The 24,554-nt window shown below is 36.4% G+C and overlaps 1 protein-coding gene across 5 annotated transcripts in view; it reads left to right on the top strand.

The window, feature by feature from the left end:
* Positions 1-16,377, top strand: part of lrch3 (leucine-rich repeats and calponin homology (CH) domain containing 3) — a 64,077-nt gene extending 47,700 nt beyond the window's left edge. For 3 of the 5 annotated variants that reach the window (XM_039663689.2, XM_039663692.2, XM_039663691.2), the window contains 6 exons: positions 206-239; positions 342-455; positions 2,145-2,245; positions 3,945-4,082; positions 4,181-4,258; positions 4,561-11,178. In XM_039663689.2, coding sequence (XP_039519623.2) covers positions 206-239; positions 342-455; positions 2,145-2,245; positions 3,945-4,082; positions 4,181-4,258; positions 4,561-4,758 — 663 coding nt within the window. In that variant the 3' untranslated portion in view covers positions 4,759-11,178. Of the gene's footprint in view, positions 1-205; positions 240-341; positions 456-2,144; positions 2,246-3,944; positions 4,083-4,180; positions 4,259-4,560; positions 11,179-13,392 lie in introns of those variants that run through there. The other 2 variants (XM_039663690.2, XM_089135439.1) reach the window with 1 other exon arrangement.
* Positions 16,378-24,554: the final 8,177 nt, after the last annotated feature.

Here is a 24,554-nt window from a genome sequence, read left to right as displayed (position 1 = left end):
GGATTTCAGCTGATCCATGTACAGTACATATTTATTTATGGTTTAGTAGTTGTGGGCGAATCTTACAAAACTGGCTACTTATTTCTTTTTGAAATTCACTTTAAAGCGCATGCCACAGAGACAGTGTTCATTATCTGATATTTCAACTCATTTAACCTTTTTTCACTTCCTATTTTCTCTCCATTTGAACTCCTGTCTTCGATAGCAAGGTGAAGATTATGCCTCACTGTCACCCACTGGTAAGTATGAGTTTAAATCATGAACTCCTCTCATTCTCTCTTTTTATTTATTTAATTCTTTGCCCCACATCCCTCTTTGACAATGTTTTGCTTGTCTTGCAGCCCTCCAGTCACCCACTTACCCCAGCCCTGCTGCCCCGTCCCCCTCCCGCGGCGTCAACCAGCGACCTGAGAGTTACTTGTTCCGCTTGAGTCAGCGAGAGGAGAAAAAAAAAGGTTTGTTTACCTTATGCAGCTCATTGCTGCTTTGTGGGAAATTTGTGATGTCATGATTCTCATGATTTGTATACAGTACCGTTCAAAAGTTTGGGGTCGGTTAGATTTGGTTTTTAAAAGTCTCTACTGCTCACCAAGGCTGCATTTATTTGATAAAAATATAGCAAAAAGAGTAATATTGTGAAATATTATTACAATATAAAATAACTTTTTTCTATTTTGATATATTTTAAAATGTAATGTATTTCTGTGATGCAAAGCTGAATTTTCAGCATCATTACTCCACTCTTCAGTGTCAAATGAGTCTTCCGAAATCATTCTAATATGCTGATTTGCTGCATATTAAAAAACATTTATTATTAATTCATATTTAAAAAAAACTGTTGTACTGCTTAATATTGTGGAAACCATGATACATTTTGATTTCAGGATCATTTGATGAATAGAAAGTTCAATAGAACAGCATTTATTTGAAATATATATATTTTTTTATAACAAGTGTCTTTTCTGTCACTTATGATCAATTTAATGCTTCCTTGCTGAATAAAAGAGAAAAAGAAAGTTAATTTAGTTCCCCCAAAAGGTGTCCCTATAACTGTTTCATTCCCAGTTCCTGCGGTGCAAACCTGCCAAAACGTTCTAGTAGTTCTAGGAGTACTATGAAAAGGTTCCTCCATTGCAAAAGCCCCTAGTGTAAATTAAGTGCAAAAATCAGTGTCAGCCTAAATATTTGAATATTTTGTAATAAACCTCTGAACAAAATGTGTTTTATCAATTACTTGTAGTCAGTAGTTTTGTATATTAGTGTTTAATCATTCGGTATCGTTGTTTCCTAACTCTCATGAAAGAATGTAAGTGCACAGTTGTACCTTTGTCACCTTAATGTTTATTTTCATAATGTTCATAAGTGCTTTGAATCACATGTGGTGATATAATTCATCTCAGAGCTGGATGGTTTGTCTTGAACTCTGCAGTAAAGGATTTTCTGAAATGCTTATGGAGAAAATATAAGAAAAACAGTAAAAAAAAAAAATCACTGAAAAGGTGGCAGTGTTGTTATTGTTAACTAAAACTATTAAAAACTGTTGTCTTTAATTTAAGAAAGATGTTGCATTGGAACTAACTGAAAATAAGTTTTGGAACTAACTGAAAATAACCGAAAGAATTCTTTTTAATTACTAATACTCAAACTAAAATAAAAAATTAAAACTTAAAATAAAAAAATGTAAAGCTATTTTTGTTGATGTTTTTCCAAACAGAGATAAGATAAAAGACAGATACTACAGTGTTTGTTTTGACATATAGGCCAAAGAATACAAAATACAGAAGTATTTCTTACTGATGCAACAACAAAAGATAAAGGAATTATAAATGGTTGCTTCCAAACATGCTAGTATATTACAAAACAATAAAAGGAAGAGTGATATGAATGTATTATGGATGTACATTGTAGTATCAATATAGATATAATACAGCAAAAACTGTAAATATTGTAAATAAAAAAAAACTTTGCACCTTTTAAAAATCTGAAAAAATACTATAATAGTTAAATATGAAATTTTCACTGAAGTAGGCAGTCGCTGTTGTGCTCTTTCAAATCACACGTCAATTATTGTTCCTAATTAGAACTTGCTCATGTAATTACGCAGTGACGTGTTTCTATATATGGCATGTGTGACCATTTTGCAGGAGAATCAGGCGCACAGAAGGCGGAGCCAGTGGAAGCCACTCCCATGCAGAGTCCAGCCCCAACGGGAGAGGAGGCGCTACTGATAGAGCAGCTGAGAAGGGTGCGTCAAGCAAACTGCTTTAGTAGTACCCTCCTATTCTTGTTATCCATTATTGATGTATCTATTGTTTCATATATGTATGCATGTGTGTGTGAACTGTGAATAATATTTTATATATATATATATATATAAATTATTAAAGTCATTTATATCGTATTATGCTGTCCTGTTAAAGGTTCGGTATGGGATTTGTAAAATGGCTGGGAGATTTTGAAAATACACAACTCAAAAACCCATTCGAAGAACATGGACGTGCAATCATGCGTCTGCAAAACTCGGATGCGCGTGATTTCTCTCTCTCTCTCTCTCTCTCTCTCTCTCTCTCTCTCTCTGTACCGGGGCAACGTACTTACTGTAACTGGGTCACGAGCTTTGAGTATGTGCATGAAGGGGACAAGCACACAGGGGGGATGGGGGGAGGGGCGGATGGTATGACCGATTGATTGACGCACTTACAGTCCAATGAAATGATTGGCTGGAGTTTTTCGAGTCATGCCCGTTCCACAGATGATTCATTTTTAATGAATTTTTCATTTTTCATTGGTTCTCACTGAGTGGCTGTAAGTGGGTTAGGAATAGGATTTAAAGTGATTTTGAAAAAATGGTCAAAAAGAAAATCACATACCCCACCTTTAAAGGGTTAGTTCACGCAAAAATGAAAATTAAGTCATTAATTACTCACCCCCATGCTGTACCAACCCCGTAAGACCTTCGTTCATCTTCGGAACACAAATAAAGATATTTTTGATTGAATCTGAGAGCTGGATCACTCCTCCATAGACTGCATAAGGGACTGGCTCTTGACGGCCCATAAAGTCATTAAAGAAAAGGTTTAAATATTCCATGTGCCTACAGCGACTCAATTATAAGTTTATCAAGCGACGAGAATACTTTTTGTGCGAAAAAAACATAAATAACGACTTTATTCGACTATTCCATTACTTCCTTATGGGCGCATGCGCGAGAACTGAGACGAGGACGTTCTCATTCGTCTACTTCTTGTTACCGGCTGCTCACCGCTTAGGAGTTTTACCGCCACCTACCGTATAAGATGATGTGCTGATATAGCTGGAAGCGCAAAACTTTCTGTTTACAAGCAGAGGAAGATGCGCGCTGTGCACTTAAAAGCCTTTAATCTTCTCAAAAAACGACAGTGTTCCTTATAATCCGGAGCGCCTTATATATGGATCATCATTTTATACGGTAGGTGGCGGTAAAACTCCTAAGCGGTGAGCAGCCGGTAACAAGAAGTAGACGAATGAGAACGTCCTCGTCTCAGTTCTCGCGCATGCGCCCATAAGGAAGTAATGGAATAGTGGAATAAAGTTGTTATTTATGTTTTTTTCGCACAAAAAGTAGTCTCGTCGCTTGATAAACTTATAATTGAGTCGCTGTAGGCACATGGAACATTTAAACCTTTTCTTTAATGACTTTATGGGCCGTCAAGAGCCAGTCCCTTAGGCAGTCTATCTAGGACTGATCCAGCCCTCAGATTCAATCAAAAATATCTTTATTTGTGTTCCGAAGATGAAAGAAGGTCTTACGGGGTTGGTACAGCATGGGGGTGAGTAATTAATGACTTATTTTTCATTTTTGGGTGAACTAACCCTTTAAGTATATGCAACTCAAATCAAAATATTACAAAACAAATAAAACTGTTTTCCTGCTGTTAGTCACTAATTTGTCATCCTTCATGTAGAATATTGAGTGTCGACTCAAGGTGTCTTTACCCACTGATCTTGGGGCAGCTTTGACTGACGGGGTCGTGTTGTGCCACCTGGCCAACCACGTACGTCCCCGATCCATACCGAGCATCCACGTACCCTCACCGGCAGTGGTGAGTGATTTTTGGGGTTTATTTTGCTCATAACTTAATCTATATGTTTGTGTTTGCACATAGGAATACATAATTTCATCTTTTTTTATTCTTTCCAGCCCAAGCTGACAATGGCTAAGTGTCGACGAAATGTGGAGAACTTCCTAGAGGCGTGCCGCAGAATCGGAGTTCCTCAGGTAGACTTGGTCTCCTACACTTCAAGCTGTTTCCTTTTTCATGGGAAAAAAGTTTTTAATCTTTAAAAATCAAATTAAGAAATAGCTTCTCAAACACATGACGTTTCGTGTTTTCTTCCTAACTCACTTTTTAACGTCTTTTGCTGTTTCCTCTAATGCTCTAAAAGTTTACGAGCTTATACCACTAACTCTTTCTCTCTCTCTCCCCCAATTCCCTTCCGATTTAAAACCATCTCACATCTCATCAACCTCTTATTGTGTTTTATTTGAACGCTCATGTTCATCTTCCTCCCTGTGGGCAGGATAGTTTGTGTTCAGCGGGCGACGTGCTGAAAGGGGAGGTTGTTTGTGTGCTCAGGCTGGTTGAGGCTTTGCTCTCCCTGGCACCACCTCCCATTCGCTCCGCCCCTTCTACCCAGCTGGCTGGATTCGCCCTTTTCTACCTGTCAATCATGTCGCTGCTATGTGTTCTCTACTGCCACCTGGTGCCAAGCTGTTAAATCACACTTCCATATTGATTGATCACTGCACTAAAACAGTCGATTGTTGTTTTAGTGAGCAAATGAGCAGATTTACATGATAGCCAGTGTTTATGCACATGTTTATAGTGTCACATCATTGATATTTTGCTAAGCTCTGTCTGACCCCTTTGTGTAATGTTGCTGGCTCAGGCAAGCTTTAAAATAACATTCATGCGAACATTCATGCGCAGTAAAGCTTGCTCTTAAGGTGGCATGAATGGATTGAATGGTAGCCTATTACATGGACTGGAAATAATTGTGATTTATGCTAAATATTTGTATGTGCAATTTTCTATAAAGAAATTAAATAACCGTTCTAAAGATTTAGGTTGGTAAGATTTTTCAAATGTTTTTGAAATAAGTCTCTTATGCTCACCAAGGCTGCATTTATTTGTTCGAATATACATTAATATTATTACAATTTTAAAGAACTATTTTCTATGTGTATACATTTTAGAATGTAATTTATTCCTTTGATGCATCATTACGCCAGTCTTCAGTGTCACACAATCTTTCAGAATTCATTCTAATATGCTAATTTGCTGCTCAAGGAACATTTCTTATTTTTTATTATTTTTTTTTAATTAGAAACAGTGTTGGGGAAATTACTTGGTAAAAATTACTCTAGAAATTACTCTAATGTTACAAAAAAAATAGCTAATTATGTTACATTTTATTGAAAGTAATGTTGCATTACTTTTGCTGTACTTTTTCTCAACTTGTTGTTCACCTTTTACAAAAGTTCTATTTTTGGGGCACAGCTCAAACAAACCTTTCAGCTTTGCTTCCATTCTGTAACATGTGTTACTTATATTTTGTTATAAATTTAAAAGTATTATTTTACTAGTTACTTGAAAAAAAGAAGTCTGATTACGTAACTCGTTTCTTGTAATGTGTTACCCCCCAACACTGATTATAAATGTCAGTACTGTCACTTTTGATCAATTTTATGCACTTTTTTTGAAAAATCTTACTGACACCAAATTTGTGGACACTAGTGTACATTATCACAGTTAACTGAAAAGACGAACACGACATTTCATGGTTGATAAATGGCAATAGTTGCAATGGCAAAGGTGTGGTCATTGACTTTCTAAGGCGGGGCTTAGCAAAGAGTCAATTGAGAGTGTTTATATTTCTGTGTGTGTGTAGAGGGCACATTTCCATAGCAAAATTCAAAGCTTCATCAAAAAGCACAAAAATGGGTGGATTCCCCCATTCAGCCTTAAAGACAACAGAACAAGCTGACTGCTCTGTGAACGAGCCCTTTGTGTGTTAGTTCTGCTGCACATTTTCCCAAAGTCTGCTAAAGTGGATGAGTATTTTGTGTGGCTGTGTGTTTCTATGAGGGTTTCTGTGAATGAATAAGACCATGTGGACTGGAGGATGACAAACCTTAGACTCCCCATTTTATCCCTTTGTGCCTTACTGTGTGTATGTCAATGTCTTCCGTCTCACAGTAAACACAATAGTTCTCCAAAAATAACATTTACTCACATTTATGTCGTTACAAACCTGTATGAGTTGCTTTCTACCATGAAGCACAGGAGCAGAAATTTTGCATATTTTCTGAGCTGCTCTTTTCCATAAAAACGTAAAAGGGACGGGAGCCTTTAAGAACCAAAAATGACAAGGCATGGGCACCTTCGAACATCCTACCTTTATTGCATATTAAAAAGATAGATCACTTTAAATTACAACACACGTTAAATAGTCTTTTTTTTCAAAGCTTGATGCAGGACATTTTTCTTTTAAATCCCCCTTTTGTGGTCTAAAAAAGAGGCATACGATATTAGAACAACACCGGGCAGAGTAAATTACTTAAAAGTGCTATATGGATTTTTTTAGCGGCCACTATCGGTGATGTTTCAGATTGCAACCTTTTTTTTTACAAGAGCGCTCATGCTCTTGCGCGTGCTCGAACACAAGAGCGTTAGCACTCATGGTACACGGCCACAGTAGCCATGTTTCCATCCACTTGTCAATCAAATTATCTGAAATTCGGTTAAAAAACTCATGCGGATAAAGCTGGTGAAAGTGTGTTTCCATCCAACGGCTTTAAAGCGAATAAAAACCTGTACGTAATGACGTCACATGCTGTTTTGCGATCAAATTGGTATATCGAATTGATTTGAGACATTTTAAGGTGTTTCCATTTATTTTCGCACTGAATCGAACAACATTCAAGCAAACTTTTGCGAACAAAGTTTTGTTAGACAAAACGGATCGCGCCATCTACCAAAAAATGATCGATATTTCACAAGTTGAAGGCTAATAATGCTTATGTGCCAGCTGATAGCGACATATGAATGGGATAATGTATGCGAGGCGGTTGTTGTATTCGCTATAACAACCGCCTCGCTATATATTATCCTGCTTATTACATATAAATCACCCAAATAAATCAATAATTTGACACAAAATATTGACTTAAAAACGAGTTTATTGATTTAAAAACGAGTATTGCTTCTGCTAAAGAAAATAGTCTGTTCCGTCTCTGAACTGCGTCCATGGCAACGGTGTGTTACACTAGCAGCGCCGCAGTCTGTTAACTAGAAATAACAGACCACATTCTACATTAGAATTCAACCAAGCCACGTAAAAACAAGCAAAAGTAACCTAAGAAAACAACGACGCTATAAACATTGCTATGATGATGACGATGCACGTATGCCCGATGACAGCGGAGGTGACTGGTGTGGGAACGACAGCGCTCCATCAGTTCTGGGAGATCGTGGTTCACGGAAACCCTTTGGTTGAAGCATCTTTTTGCTTTGTCCACTTACATCTGTCTTTGTTGACATCCGCCATGTGTGCGCAAACAGACTAGCCGGAAATGAACTCGTCTTCTGACGTGTTGCAACCATAAAAGGGCATAAAACTTAATCGCAATTCATTATTTATTCAGCAAATAACGTTTCCATCAGCTTTTATTGCATTCAACCCTTCGGAGGCGAACCGTTTGGCGAGTTTCACCATTTGCTCGCTCCAAGAGCTGCGCTGGATGACGGCCGCTGTCAGCGGTACTTCCGCCTGTCCCGCGCCCAGTTTGATGACCTGTTGTCCCGCATCGGAGCGAGTGAGGATCGCCCTCAACCTCATCCACCTAATCTGTCATTTATTTTTGTTTTGATGATAAATAGAGCCAGCCTCCAAAAGTTATTAACCTGTCCTGTGATTTTTTTTTTCTCTCACGTCCAGACACAAACTTATGCACATATGTTGGTTGTCTTTACATCATAATAATATTTCATTTAATCTAGATATGGAATAAATAACATTCAATACAAAATGAACATATCTCGTATATTGAATAATAAATTGAATGATAAAATATTTGCTTTGTTGTGCATTAGAACCACACACATTTAGTCATATTACAAAATTTATTGAAGCATCCAGATCCTTCACCACGTGAGCAAGCAGCAGGATCCTGATTGGTTAACGTGGCGTGAATTTGACGCCGAAGTTCAGATCTTTCAATTCGGGCGGCAGACTCGGGCAAACGCGAATTTGCGTCAAACGCGTGAATGCACAAATAGCACAAATAACTAAATCATTTGCGGTTAACGCGCCAGACGTTCAATCTGCACTCTACACCTCATTTGTGGTGCAGGAATTTTTTATGCGTGTAACGTGTCTTTGCATTGACTTAACATTGAAATCATTCGCGCCTGACACGCTATTCGACTGCTAGTATAGACTATATATAGAAGGAGAGAGGCTCAGGAGCGTGCATGCACGTCATATCCGATCGATTTCGCAGAAAATCTGACCCGGAGACTTCACATCAAAATAGGGATCACACCTTCAGAGGTTATATCAAAACCCGACGAGTAGGGATGGGTATCGTTAAGGTTTTATCGGTATTACTACTCTTACCGATACCGCTTATCGATCCGGTACTTTAACGGTATTCTTATCGGTTCTTTTTGGTGTTTTTTTTTTAAGAATTAAGAACATAATTAAACTCTATATTTTGAAATGTAAAATAGAAAAAGCAAAACGAAGAAAAATATATTTTTGTTATGCAGCAATGTGCAGGCTTTTTTTGTTTTATATACAAAAAGGACACATAAGAAAAAAAAAAACAAGTACAAACACAAGAATAAAATCAATCAAAGATACAAATTATATACAAAGTGCTTTAATTTCAGGAAGGTGTACTAACATATCTTTTCAGGTAATTGTTTCTGTCTGAAAAGAAACCTAATTTAGTAATCAAATATAAAACAGCACTGTATAGTTTATCATAGATAGATTAATGCTTATTAAATCTAAAGTTACTTATTCAAAAGCTGTGAGTGATTTTCTCTGCCTTTTGTTGTTTGATTTGCATTGATGGCTGAATCGTCAGCAGGTTTAGGCTATTAGACTGCTGCCCCTTTAAGACCGAGAGCAAATCTAATCGGTAACCGGTAACTGAAGCACCATCAATTTCTCCCTATTATTTACGTCCATTTAAGACATAATTGTGTTTAAGTGAATAAACTGTGTTTAAGCGAATCTCAGAGCTGGTCATTTTGACATTTGTATGTATATTTGATAGTTAAGGAGGACACACGAAGCCCAAAGTATAGGCTACTTTTCTTGTCTCGTTGCAGTCCGTTTCGGAGCATGCACCGCCTTGTGAACAGGCTCTTGCGCAGGCTTTTGTGTTTTTAATAGCCATTTTTTGATCTTGCAACAGTAGAAGACAGCATTTTGCAACAATCGCCGATCGTGCTGATTCTGACGGTACGTTTGGGTACAGCGCTCCGCAGTGCTGTGAAGTAAAGGAAGTTAAGCTGGACAAATCATGCGTCTTGTTTTTTAACGGTTTTATCTCAAATATCTTCTTTTTATAATCTTTGGAAGCCGAAATACAAAATATATTAGAATAATATCCCACATCTAAAGTGTAACCACGTTGAATGTTTAGTTCTGTCCTCATTGTCACTCATTAAGCAGGGCTGTCGTCTTGCGCGTGCTGTGGCTTTGCGTGAGAGATCGCTCTCTCTCTCTCTGCTGAACTGCGAATTTCAAATTTGCATCACAGACAAATGGTTTAATTAAAATAGTTTATATATAGAAAAGGCTGGCTGGCGATATAAACATGTTCAAGATAACGTCTTTATAGGAATGATAAATAATTTCTCCAGTACCGACAGCAGAACCGATAACGTCCGAGCTTATCGATACAGCGGTCTTTCAAAATTCAGCACCGGGGCCCGTTTAATACCGGGTTTCGGTACCCATCCCTACCGACGAGTGGATCATTGCATCACCTATCATTGTGTGATTACAACCCCTTCACACACAGGCAATAAAAAGGGATTCGTTTTAGAAAAAAAGTTACATTTAGCACCTTTGATTTAGATTTTTAAGTGAACTATGCCTTTAAGTAATATAGTGCATGTCATATGAACTACTGATATGAGATGTACTTTTTTGAAGTCTGGCAGTCCCTGGCCTAATTTATTTTTATTCATTTACCTTTCAATAATAAATAGCTCATTCACAATTAGCATAATCCCGCCTAAAAATAAAAAATAAGTGAATTTCGTCTACTGGAACGCTGTGGGAACTTCTGGACTACTTTTTCAGGTTTGGTTCCATTATAGTACATAATTGCAAAAAGGAATTATTTGGCCATATACATATAAAATTAAACGTTCTTGCAGACAAATGCTACTGGTGCTCAAAATCATTGTAACGATAAAGAGGAAAATGGACTGCCGCAGTTTATCAGTCAAAAGTATTTTTACATGTGGCTAATTGGTTAAAACACCTTTTTTGTGTTATAATATTAAAATTGTAATATTGTATTATTGTTGTAATATTAATAAATGTCAAATAGTGTTATGAAATTGCAGTGCATTCAGTTTGTACAAAAAAAAATAAAATAAAAGTATAATCTTTTCATATGAAAACAAACACTTTCATGAATCTGAAGGGCTTCACAAATTATTTGCACAAAAATTATGTTTCAATGAATGGCCTTATGTTATGTGGAAAAGAGCAGCCACAACTTTCTGTTTAACATTTGCTTTTATGAAGAAAGTAAATCAAACATGAAACAACTTGGGGTGTGTAAATAATGTCAGAATTGTATGGCTGAACTAACCCTTTAAATGGCTAGAAAACATCTCGCTGTCCGTTCATAACGCTACAGTTATCAAGCATCTTGTCATTCTTGCACCAAAACACCGTTTACTCACTGAAATAACAGTCCTTGTTAACCAGTATACCTGTTGCTAAAATACAGTATAATATAATCCTAACACGCATAGGAAATACAACACTGGTCACAGAGTGTGTAAGCATTTGTGTGTCAGATTTGTGTGCCATGTTGCCTGATTTTCCTACAGTCTGACTTGTCCTCCTCGGCTTTTCTACAATAAAATCTAAACTCAAGAATCCAATGTAGATGTGTGTTTTATCAGTAGTTTAGTTGTGTGTTTGTGTGTCACAGCTTTCTGTTGGGTAGTGTGGTACTGCAGTGATAAATGCTTGGCTGGGTTGTTCTGGATTGTCTAGCAGGTCAAAATAAGTCAGATGGTCTATACACTACTGGATTTTAAAGACTTTTATGCTCACCAAGGCTGCATTTATTTGATCTAAAGCCCGTAACACCCCAAGCCGACGGTCGGCCGTCGGGCAGTTTCCTCGGTGTGATACGCACGGTTCCGTGCCGTCGGCTGAAAATAGTCCTTGTCGGCTTTGTTTCGCCCGATTCGACATGTTGAATCGGCGTCGGCCCGTCGGGGAAAGAGAGAACTCTGATTGGCTGTTCAGCTCAGTGAAAGAGTCGGTGCACAAGAATAAAAGCAAAACAGCAAGCAAAGAAGTCAAAACGGTAAAGATAGAAGGCTGTTCTTATGTTACGTCATCTTACCTGAGTGTTCCTTGGCGAATATTTCAATATTAACATGAGCGGAGTGGAATAAAGAAAGCGTTTAACAGGATTGATATTCAAAACGGTAAGCACGCGCTGCTTTGTTTTACGGTATGTGTATCTGCAGCCGGTGTTCTGACAATTCATGCTACCCATCGAGATTTCCTACTTACCGGTTATGCGCATGTGCAGACTCACAGTTTTTTTTTTATTTTTATTTTTTATTTTTTTTACAAAAGGTACTTTTTCCTGTTATAATGTATAATTTCCCTTTAAAAAATGCTTACTACCATATGAATATTTGTACGGTCAGCCAGCTGAAAAGGAATAACTGAAAGGTGTACTTAATTTGACAAGTCAAAGATGAATATTTTATGATAATTTTTTACTTTTCACACCGTTTTAAAAATAAAAACAGTAGTCTACAGTAGCTACTCATAACTTAGAATTGTATTAGAATTGTATTTCATACGACTTTAATCGGCATTCTGTGATCAATTCGCGCTACGGTAGCATTTTTCGACAAGGCAGCAAAAATCGACAGAACACCGGCAGCGTCGGTTTTTCTTTTTGAATGATGAATATATAGACTAATATATCTGCAGAAATAGACAGTTGGCTCATTACACACAGGCGCAGAACGCACATTATAGCTGACAGTTGCCTGTAGTTCTCTCGGTGTGTTCAAGTGTAGCTTTTTACCCTGACGAGAGCGAACGAGAGGCGACAACACAGTCGGCTTTCATCAGGGCTAGTTCGTCGGCGTCAGCTTGGTGTGTTCCGGGCTTAAAAGACAGTAAAAACAGTGAAATATCAGCATCATTACTCTAGTCTCCAGTCGATTTCTTGTCAATTTAAACAAAGCTGCTTAATATTATCGTGGACACTGTAATACTGTACCGCTCAAGTTTTGGGGTCAGTAAGATAAAGATAAAATATATATATACAGTATCAAATTAATACTTTTAGTCAACAAGGATGCACTAAACTGGTCAAGTGACAGTATTTAAAATTCAAAAGAACAGAATTTATTTGAAACTTGGACTTGTTGAATCCTAAAAAAAAGTATCATGTTTTCTACAACAATATTAAGCCGCTAAAGAACCATCATTCAACGTTGAGTACCAACAATAATCAGCATATTAGAATGATTTATGACACTGAAGATTAGAGTAATGAGGAAAATTCTGCGTTGCATTTAAAATATATTCACATAGAAAAGAGTTATTTTAAATGATTATAATATTTCAGAATATTTCTGTTTTAGTGTATTTTTGATCAAATAAATGCAGTCTTGATGAGCAGTAGAGACGACTTCCAAAAACTCTAAAAAAATCTGAATTTTTTGATATATGGTTCATGTTTTTAGCACATAGTGTCATGATATGATCTTTAGGTTTAGGAGATGGTTCAGTTCACTATAACCCAAAGCATGTGCAATAACAACCACTTCTAATAATAATTCTCTCGCTGGTTAGTTCCTGCTTTGTGAAATACAGCTTTCTGTCTAGCAGGTTTTGAATGATTTTCCCATCTCTCTTCATCTCCTTCACCTTTCTTTACAGTTTCCTTACTTGTACATTATCTGCTTTATTTGAGTTTATCCATTGTAATCATTTATTTTAAGTTATATTGATTTTTATAATTTTGTTTCTCCATTGACACACCATTTTTGTCCCTTTTTTGTTCGCCCCTGCTCTGTGTGTGTGTGTGTGTGTGTGTGTTTACGGCCGCAGAGCCAGCTGTGTCTTCCCCTGCACATCCTGGAAGAGAGAGGTTTGGCTCAGGTGGCCGGGACGGTTCGTGCCCTCCTCGATCTGGCTCCTCCAAAGCACACGCCCTCCCCCAGCACGACCCCAACCAGCACCAGCACTGCGTCTCCTCTCGCTCTGTAGGACCGAGATGTGAACGGGCTAATCTCTTCCCATCAGCCCCAGAGATCTTTTTAAGACTCCTTTCTGCTCTAGAGAGACCCTTGAACGGTTCTGTAATGGTAACACACTCACACACACTACCTTCTTTGTGAACACACCGCTTTTCAAACCCCAAACCAGTCTTGAGACAGCAGAGGGGGAGAAGAGACGACTGACGGGACAGAGAAGCATGTTCAGAGACTTCTTTGAAGCAGCATTTCTTTCGTTTTAACAGTTAGTTTTACACTTTAATATCTTTAACTATTATGGGTGATGTTTTTTGTATTACTATTATTATTATTATTATTATTATTGACTCTCAAGTGATGTGGGAATGAGAGTTGGCCAAAACTACCCAAGTTCACGTTACAGTTACAGATGGTTAAATCTCACTAAACCTGTCTGGGTCACATTTCACCCTGAAATTATATAAACAAGATATTGTACTTAAATGAAAGCGTTTTTTTTTCTTTCTGGCCCTTATGGTTTTTTTGTGACATTATTTTCATGACAAATGAATCAAATTACGGCAGTGCAAAAACATGATTAAATACTATTTAAACTGTAAAGTATTTATACATTTAATTTAATTTATTAAATTAAATTCATACATTTAACTTATATAAATTTAAATATAAACATTGTATAGTCATAGTTTTACTGCATTACAGTAATGAGAATATTGAATAATGATTATTAAAAAAAATAAACCTTCCAAGCGCATCGATGTAATGAGAATTTAGGTAGGAAATGAGCTTAATTGTTCTGAAAATAATGTCACAATGCAAATAAATAAATAGGCTTCATTTAGGTAAAAGAAAAAAGATATTTTGGGTGAAGTGTGGCATGTTTGCGTGAGATTCAACCGTGAGCCTTTGAAAACAATCCAAACCAGCATGTATATGACTGAATTACACTAATTAGCAGTGTCTTAGACGAACACATGAGGGAAACAGGACTGAGATGTGATCTGCTGAATGTTTCTGTCAGGAGTTAGTGTGTAGCCACAGAGTTTTGTTGTAATGACACGTTTCATGCTACTTTTAATACTACAAACACAGGAGAAAAAGAAAAAAAAAAACTATTAAAACTTTAAGAGCTCAGACTGTATTTGACCTTGTAAAACTGAGAGGTATATTAAAGTGCTATAGCAAGGTTTAGCATGATGGGCACATTTTTTTTTACAAAACAAATATATGTAAAGACGTTTGAAACGGTAAATGATTGAAACACTTATTCTATTTTTATAGCCTTGGTCGCACCGAGCTGATAGACTGACGAGGGCTGATTTATATTGCTGTTGTGTTTCTATATGTAACAGGTCTTGCATGCTTGGGATTCTGGGTGTTGGGAGTTAGACTGAAATAGAACAGCAGTATAAAAGCTGTTTTTTTTTTGTTTTGTTTTTTCATTTTTATTCAGATTTTTACATCACCATCGCATGGCTTTGCTTATGATTGTCTGCACTACACGCATTTGATCCGTGGCCCAGAGCTGGACAGATTTTGTTCACTCGTTCAGGCTGTTGTCTTTCTTCCCACACGGATCTGCTGCATCGTGCCACTCCAGTTACTGGAGTGAGTCCTGAACTCCCAGCAGTGCTTTTTTTTTCCATGCTTAAAACGGGGCCAAGAGTACGAGGGTGAACCTCACGAACACAGTCAAGAACATGGTCACGTCGTTTCACCCCAAAATCGAAAGAAAAAAGTTAATATTTATGCACATTTTCACTGCAAATTTTAAAACTTTGATTTAAATTCCTTTAAAAAATGTGTGTGTGTGTGTATATATATATATATATATATATATATAGACCATTTCACAAGATGTAAACAACTGGTCCAGAAGCACTTCCTGTTTTAGTTTTTTAACACTACATATAAGCTGGGATAAAATACAACCAACAGAACATTTAAAACTGAATCAAAAAGTTCAAACAAACATCTTTAAGATGTTTTCTTTACATGTGTAATAAAGAAAACTGAAACAGGAAGTGTTTCTGGACCAGTGCTGTTTACATCTTGTGAAATGGTCTATATATATATATATAAATTGTGGAAAGTATGTCACAATACAAAAAGATCTTAAAATAGGCTACTATTTTAATACACTATTTCTTTTTTCCTTCTGTTTTTCCTTTTGATTTTACGGTGAAATGTGACCGGACAGGTTTTCATGAGATTCACCCATATGGTCATGAACATGCTGTGCTATTAACGTTTATTTTGAATGTAGTATTACAGCATTTTCAAAGCTTCCTCATAATCTTTAATGCGACTGATGAAACAAAATGAAACGAAGAGAAAATATTGAGAGAGGAAGAGTGTAGAAGAATCATTTAAGTTACTGTGTTAACTTGCTTTTTTTAGAGACGTTGAGTTTTTAAAAGGGAAGTTAAAGGTGGGTGAAAAATATATTACAAAAACGATTTGTGTAGATATTTTTAGTATGTTTTATTTTTTTCTATAAAATAAGTTCTTTTGACTAGGGTGTTTCCCCAGCACAAATCATGTTGTTTCTTCTGCAGGGTTTGTCCCTGCGTGTCTGTACAGTAAATAAATACATTCCATACGTTTACAAGTATGTACCACTGTCCACCCAAACACGAGGACCTACTGTGCGCTTCCAGACAACCGAAACATTTGCCCTTTTTACGTTTTTATTTTTACGGCGGTTATGTTTTTGAACACATTTCCCTGCAAAACAGTTGCTGTAATGTTTTTATGTTGGAAAAAAAGATGGAATTAAATTCTGGTTTGAACATTTGGATTCGTGAAATGCATAAATAAAAATTTTCCCATTTCTGCAGTGGTTTTGTTTACTTGGACTCTTGCGATGTGTATCTCATTTTACAGGTTTTTGTCATTGATGATGTTCTGCAGTCAGGTATATTTGTATAATTACACATTACACTGTACAACTGAGCGCTGTTCAGCAGGGTTGTAAAAATGTTTTATTGTTCTTGACAAGCTTCTATACTTCTGTTGGGTTGTTGGACTTTTTATGTATTCTGAGTTTTCCCTGCCCTTTTTGTACGTCAGCGCTAGGGATAGTTTTCAATGGCATCCGCTGTATAAAGCTTCTAGATCACTTCAGCTCATGTTGAAACATTTTTTCTACTGAAATTTCTTGGAAATATATTTTTGCAGTGTTTCAGCAGAACAATCCAATAACAAAATTCAAAATGGGGGAAAATTCATCATGGCGGAAATTAAATCGGAGATATGTGTTTTTTTCGAATATGACGAAAAAAGGTGACCAGCTTTCCAATGATATAAGACACTTGAGTCTACGACTTACAGTCTAGGAGTTATGAGCAGTTTTGCACAATTGGTTGCTATTGCGCCACCTATTGGGCCAATCGGGCTCATAATTTGATAACCTCTCCTCAATTTTTGTACTACTATCTGACAAAGTTTCAAGTCTCCAGCACTTACGGTTTGGGCTGCACGATGCGTTTTACTGCAGAATAATAATAATAATAATTAAAGCTGCAAGCAGCATTCAGCGGTGTTCAGGCCTTTAAGCACAAAATCATCAAAAGACATTACGTTTTATGAAGCAAGCATTTAACCACTGAGAGCATAGATGGAAATAGACCATGTTTTAGCATGATTTACCATGATACACCACATTTCAGTGTGATTTTCATTATTTACTATGTTCCAGTATGATTTACCATAGTTTCGTTCTTGAACACCTAATAAGAATGAGACCTTTTTGATGGTTATAGCGCCACCTATGGTCCAATCTCTGTGAAACGTTGCATGCTTCTTCTGCATGTTATGCCACATATGCTCACCAATTTTTGTGAAGTTCTGAGTTTTTATTTATGATTTATTGGCTTTTGAGTGTATTTTAATATTTGTGTTCATCTTCGAAAGTCTGGAATTGTTACAGACCGCATGGAAATTCATCTGAATGTACGACAGAGAGGTACAGACTACATGTCATGTCAGGCTACTGCTGTTGTCATTGAAGGGGATTCATTTATAATGATTTTACGATCTACAAGTCTTTTTTGCTTTCATCAATCCACATTGAGATTTTAGAAAATAATGGTATTTGTATTTTTTAATACAGGTTTGTGATGTTGAAATTCAATGTTTTAATCCTCAGGATCTGGATGACTATATTCCAGAGATAATGGTTCTTCCTACTTTTCTAACCATTTAAAAGCAAAAGTGAAATTTAATAATGGGATGCATTTCTTTATAGAGAACTGAGGTCATGTTTCAAACTTTTGACTTTCAGACAACTATTATTGGTATGTGAGTGTATAGTCAGATTTTTATTGGGGAATATTTTATCCTGAATAGTTTATGGATAATAATGGCCTTTTTTCCTATGTAATATAATATAGGCTATACAGTCATGGTCAGAATTATTGGCACAGATGGTAGCTAAATATGATCGAAGATGGATGTAAAAATAAATCTGCATTGGTTAATCCTTTTGATCTTTCTTTCAAATCACAAAAATCCAACCTTTCATTGAAGTAACATAATTGAAAGTGGGGGGAAATCACATGGTGAAATAAATGTTTTTCTTCAAAACATGTTGGCCATAATTTTTGGCACCCTTTTATTAAATAATTTTTGCAACCTCCTTTTGCCAAGATAACTGCTCTGAGTTTGGAGAACACCTGACAAGAGATCAGAGACGTTCCTTCAGTCAGAATCTCTCCAGAACTATATTCTTTGGTTTTACTCTTTGTGATGGAGGATGATTAAGGAAATTTGGCCTTTGTGTGTCCTCATATTTAAACTCCTGTGAAACAAAAAGTCATGGCTGGACAATTTTATGTTGGTCACCCTAAAGTGCTTAAAAAAATAAGGTAAAAAATGAATTGAAATATAGATATTTTACTAAAAAAAAAAAAAAACATTCTAGGGGTGCCAACAATTGTGGTCAACGTGTTTTGGAGGAAAACATTTTTCATAATGTGGCACCACCACCAGATTTAAACTTGATTGTTCAGTTCCATTCCTGAAATGCATGAGATATTTTTAGTGAGCAGGTCTGGTTTGGCCTTTCACTCATCTGAAGTCTGTTGTAATCCAGTCTCCAAAACCAGCATGGTATCCGTCAGTTCTGAGGAACTTCAGCGAGTTTGGAGAAGCTGAGAGTTACGGGAAAACAGTCCCCTGAAACACTCAGCCTGCTTCAAAGACACTTTAAACACACTGCCATACACACATCTGTGCTGCTGGAAGGTTACACTCATTTAAGAAGAGTAAATGAGTTTGAAATATTAATGATAATAAAAATTAATTAAATAAATGGAAAAAAATATGATATAGATTTTTTTTCTACAAACATGTAAACAATTGTTTTGGTCAAGAGAAATGAAAGAGTTACAAAAAAAAAAGAAAAAAAAAACTTGCTCCAAGATGATATTTATGAAAAATGTCCCTTTTTGTATAGTTATAGTTGACTGTTCACCCCAAAATGTAAATAGTCAGTTTCAAACTTGTGAATTTCCTCCTTTGTCACTGTGGCATTATTCAACGGTTATTACAAAATGTGATTATCTGGAAATTGTATTTTGGAAGATAATAAATATTATTAATATACTCCAACTAGACCTAGGTGTACTGTATTATACGAAAATAATGTTTTTCTATCAGGTTTTGCTCATAGACGTATTGCAATGAGCAAACACTCTTAAAAATACATCTTCCATGATGTAAACATCACATCAAATAGATTTGTGCTATCTAGGCTGAGCATCATTAGAAGCACCTTGACAAAGTAAAAGTCCATCTCTCTCTCTATCTCTCGACTGTCTGTGTGTTGATGCATCAGTAAATGGCGCTGTGCTGTTTCTGGCAGAGTTTCTCAGCAGCTGGTGAGCAGAAAAGCATCAGAAAAACATGTACCAGCATGTACTGCAGGAACCAGTTACTGTCATATAAGAACAGCTGGAACTGCCCAGAACAAGAGAAATCCCTGCCAATCTTAAAGGGATAGTTCACTTTGAAATTATTTTTGATATGTTTTAGCTTACCTCAAAGGCATCCAAGATGTAGGTGTCTTTGTTTCCACAGTATTTTCAATTTTGACATTTTTCAGTCAAACCGTTGTTGTCTATCAGTCATACACTGGAGCCTAAGGGGGTCCACCAAAAAGCATGCACAGAGAAGTCAAAATTAAACATGATTTAATGACTCTTAAATGTAAGTACACATTGATGGCCTAAGACACGAAACGAGCGTTTTTTGTGAGAAAACGAACAGTATTTATATCGTTTTTACCTCGTGTAATCACAGTGACGTCCAAGTTATCTGAATCAGTTGTGCAATGTCCAACTGAACCGAACTGAATCAGTTCAGTGTTACGCCGGAAGTGATCGCTTGCGTGTGACGTCACTCAATATTTACACTGAGATTTCGGAAGTTTTACCTTTTACTAAACATATTTAGATATACCGAAATCGTCTTCCATTGCGGTTTCCCGTATATCTAAATATGTTTAGTGAAAGGTAAATCTTCCGAAATCTTTCACTAAAAACTTCCACCGCATGCGCAGACCGAAGCGCCTGTGCAGTCAGATCATTTTGTCATGGCTATGATTACAAGAGGTAAAAACGATATAAATACTGTTCGTTTTCTCACACAAACCGCTCGTTTCGTGTCTTAGGCCATCAATGTGTACTTACATTTGCGAGTCATTAAATCATGTTTAATTTGTGCATGCTTTTTGGTGGACCCCCTTAGGCTCCAGTGTATGACTGATAGACAACAACGGTTTGACTGAAAAATGTCAAAATTGAAAATACTGTGGAAACAAAGACACCTACATCTTGGATGCCCTTGAGTTAAGCTAAAACATATCAAAAATTCATTTCAAAGTGAACTATCCCTTTAAGTTGTGTTCATAATGACGCACTGAACCCAATGCCTGCTCTTTATATATATATTTTTTTCTATAGATGGTACAAAATCTCATCTCACCACTTTTGATGATTGGCTACACTAGTATTTTATAGTATTGGCAACACTATTTTTAATTGTGTAATTTAATCTGAATATCAACATTTGTGAGAAATAGTCAGCCGGTTTGAGGAATTGATCTAATTTTGTGTTTCTTTAAAATAGTGAGCATTGTATTGTGTTGAATCTTGTTTTTAAAACGACAAGAAGGCTACGCATAAAGCAATATTTCACCCAAATTATTAAGGCCTAATGTGTAACATGCCCATGTCTAAATGCGTCATTTGAATGCATGAGATCTGCGAACTGCAGAAGCAAATTATTTTACTTTTATTTATATAGAGATAATTTTTTCATTAATATTACACAAAGTTAATATATTTGCCTTTAGGACACAGCAGATGAGATGAGCTAGAGTTAGAGCTAGACAATGCTGTCCTCGTTCACATGATAACGATATAGCCTCCTTTTGTGTCCCAAAGACGACAGAAAATCACTGGTTTGGAATGACACACCTGAGAGGCTGACTAAATGATTTTCAGTTGTGACATTTGGGCCCAAACTTGTAACACATTATTAAACAACTTAAGTGAGCAGTTTTGGATGCAAATTCAATTAAATGACTACCCATTACTGATAATTCAATCTATATTAAAGCCTATTCTCATTCAAATCAGAATTTAGCCGTCAAAATGCACAATGAACCTCTAAATCACTGTGAAATACTGTAGCATCCAATTACTGTTGTGTTTTTAATATCACTCGCTTCCAGTAGAGGTCGCAACTGCGCTTCATAAGAGCCCTGCAGATGGGTGTGTTCTCTCTGCACCTGAAGGGCCATTTCCAGTGGTGATTGAGAAATTCCATTCTTATATAATTTAAAGATGAATATGCTTATTAAAAGTAGATTTGGGTGGCTGTACTTCATTCATCTCTGTTTTTGCTTATCAAATCAACCATCCCCTTAAGACCAAATGCAAAATGCCAGCAGCATCTTATTTTCCCACATGCAATGCAGAGCTTTATCACTAATTATGAAGTATGCAAATGAAGGCAGGCTCAATGCCAAATGTTTCGAAAATTAGACTCTCTAAGGCTTTAGTGAATTACATCACGGGAGATTGTTTCTATAGGGAACGGGACCTAAGGAAAAATGCCACACCAGTTTAAAAGAGAAAAAGGGATTTGAATTAATTCAATATTTGATTCCAAAGAGCAGCATTACTGTGTCTGTAAGCAATGTAAAACTTTAGGTTGCTTAAATCTGTAGTATGCATACTGCATATCTCTTTGTATTAAAGACAGTAGCCTATCAGATCATTGACTCATTGTATCTGTGACAGTCATTAAAAGTTACATTTGTTTGCCAGTTAAACTTTGCTTTTAGGTTAAACAGACTGTCTGGAATTAGTTTCTTGAGCTATTTGCTGCTGAACATATGCCAAATTAAGATGGTGGAGATGTAAAATGTGTCAACTGTGTGTGTGTTTGAATTTGTGAGGTCCGATAGTTTCCCTACAGCATTATTTAGACAGAACATCTGTGTGAAACACAGAGACAGTGAAAGTCTCACAGGAGCAGATGTCCCACAAGATCCAGAGACCAAACAGTCCCAATAAAACGGCTTGACAAGTGCAGTTTGACATTTTTACACAGAAACTTGGTCCTGGACACATCGAAGAGCTTGTCTTTTATCAAATAGCCAGTAGTCTCTAATTTACGCCTTGTAAGACAGAAACTAAACAAAATGAATGGGCATTTTATTTAAGCCAATTTATGTTTTGATAAGGAAAGACTATCTATATCATACTTTTTACTGAATCCTTACTAAATTTACATTTGCATTTAAAAGCGTGTCTTACTGTGTCTGATATTGAAGCTTTTGGTTTGCAAATAGTCAAAAAGCAGATCAGCATTGAGCTTCAAATGGTGAGTGTGTGAATTTGAGCTGAAGATCCTGCGGGTCCGGTTGCAGCAGACACGTAAGCCTCGTCATGACGTGCATGCACCACTAATGGTCAACTAGGGATGAGGTTGTATGTGTGCAGTGGGCATTTGTACTGTTGAGGGGAAAGACTGCGGGTGCAACATGAAAACGCTGCATGAAACAGCGACAACCAACCAGTCAGAACGTATATGGTGCATTTATGTGGAGCTGGATTCCAGCTCAGTGTGGTTGGAACAATGCAGCAGGAATTTAAACAAAGCAATCGTCAAAAATCTCCTTGTGCTCACAGCAGATTGTAAAGGCAAACCTTTTATTTATTTATTTTTAGCATTCACAAGGACTAAAATGGTTTGGGAAAATATTCTACATGGGCTATAGGCTATATGCTGTAGGCTTGGTAGGCTACTATATGTTTATAATCTGTTTATTAATATAGCATACATTCATATGGAAGTTGCATTTTTGTAGTAATTTTGCATAATTAGGCATGTTTTATTTTACAGATAAAATAAGCCAAAAAAGAGAGGTAAAGAATCCTTAAAAATGATACTTCCACTTAAAGAAGTATCGCAATATTTTCTGTGGCAATACAGTATCGATCCACAGGTGCCAAGTATCTATCTTTTTTTTTGCAATATTTGATTATAAAATTAGGCTATCTCTTTTACTTTCCGGTTTTCTTTATTGGTTTCTCTACTTTTCACTGCTTGAGAACATAGATTGAATCCGAAATCGCCCCCTAAACCCTCATTCACTAAGTTAGTGAATTTAAGTTACTGACACACTTCCCATTTTCTCACAAATGTTCATTTAAGAATTTATTTAAATCATTTTAGACAGCTCTTATGAGGACATTTGACAAAACGGACATTTTGGCATAATTTGTGTGTGTAATGATTTGTTCAAGCCTGAAAGAGAAGTAGATACTGACGCGCGTCTTTTCTCTGTGTGTGTGTGTTTGTGTGTGTTTGTGTGTGTGTGTGTGTGTGTGTAATAGCCTACAGGCAGGATTGAACGGATACTGCGTATTTTGCGTTAAAAAAAGTTTGTTCTTGAGTTGCTTGGCAAGCAGTTACCACACAGACACCGCTTTATTCTCTTGATTTAAGCCTACGGTGCGCTCGGGATCAAACTGAAAAGGCTGAACGGTAGACGTGTTCATCTCACTACTGTCAAAACTTAGATAGCTAGCTGGTACGTTGGAAAAACAATAAACGAAGTGGCTAGGCTCAACCGACTACAACCTTTACACATCACTACCCAGAATGCATTGAGACGTAAATATGGCGGCCTATGAGTGAACGGATTCTCGGCTTTTTTTAATAAAAACAAAAACATTTGGAGTGTTTTTGTATCACCTTTTTATAGCTGACACCCACTTTAATCTTATAAGGCCAACATGCCTCACTAGTCGGGGTTCACTTTAAAAAAAAAAAAAAAAAAAAGGCTATTTTAACTTTCTAAACCGAACCGAGACATCAAAACCGTGGGAAAACCGAACCGTCAGTTTTGTGTATCGGTACACCCGTCATCAACTATTTGTTTGGGTGAACTATTCCTTTAAATAGTACTAAACTGAAAGAAGGTCATACTGTTGTGTTTTGGTGATTAAACCAAATGTTTTTATTACATATTACAATCATCTTGTATTTTTTAAATGATGATGATGTGTACTGAAAATGTGCTGTAATGATAGCTTAGGATCAGGTTTTGAAAGAAAGACTAGCCTAAATGTGTTACAAGTGTGAACATATTAGACTTTTGAGCAAAGACTTTTTGAGCAAAGAGTTTTTAAAATTGTGAAAATAGTACCAAAGCCAATGAAAAAAAAAAAATAAAAACTATTAAAACGAGAGAAATGATCAAGACTAAAATATATTTAAAAAAACATACTGCAATTATAAATACAAAAAAAACATAATTTACCAATAAAGCTATTATCAGCAGTATCTGAAACATAAGTTACGGTCCTTGATTCTGATTAGTGGGGTTTTTTTTTTAGATAGACTGTAAAAATAGACTGTAAAAAGCCAGGGTAATGCAGAGTTCAGACTGCACGATTTTAGCCACGATTTTGGCTCGCCGACAGGTTTTGAGAAATC

The sequence above is a fragment of the Pimephales promelas genome, chromosome 10, assembly GCF_988280905.1.
Source record: "Pimephales promelas chromosome 10, fPimPro1.hap1.1, whole genome shotgun sequence".
NCBI lineage: Eukaryota > Metazoa > Chordata > Actinopteri > Cypriniformes > Leuciscidae > Pimephales > Pimephales promelas.
The sequence above is the reverse complement of the archived record's forward strand: the minus strand, read 5'-3'. Positions and strand labels throughout refer to the sequence as shown.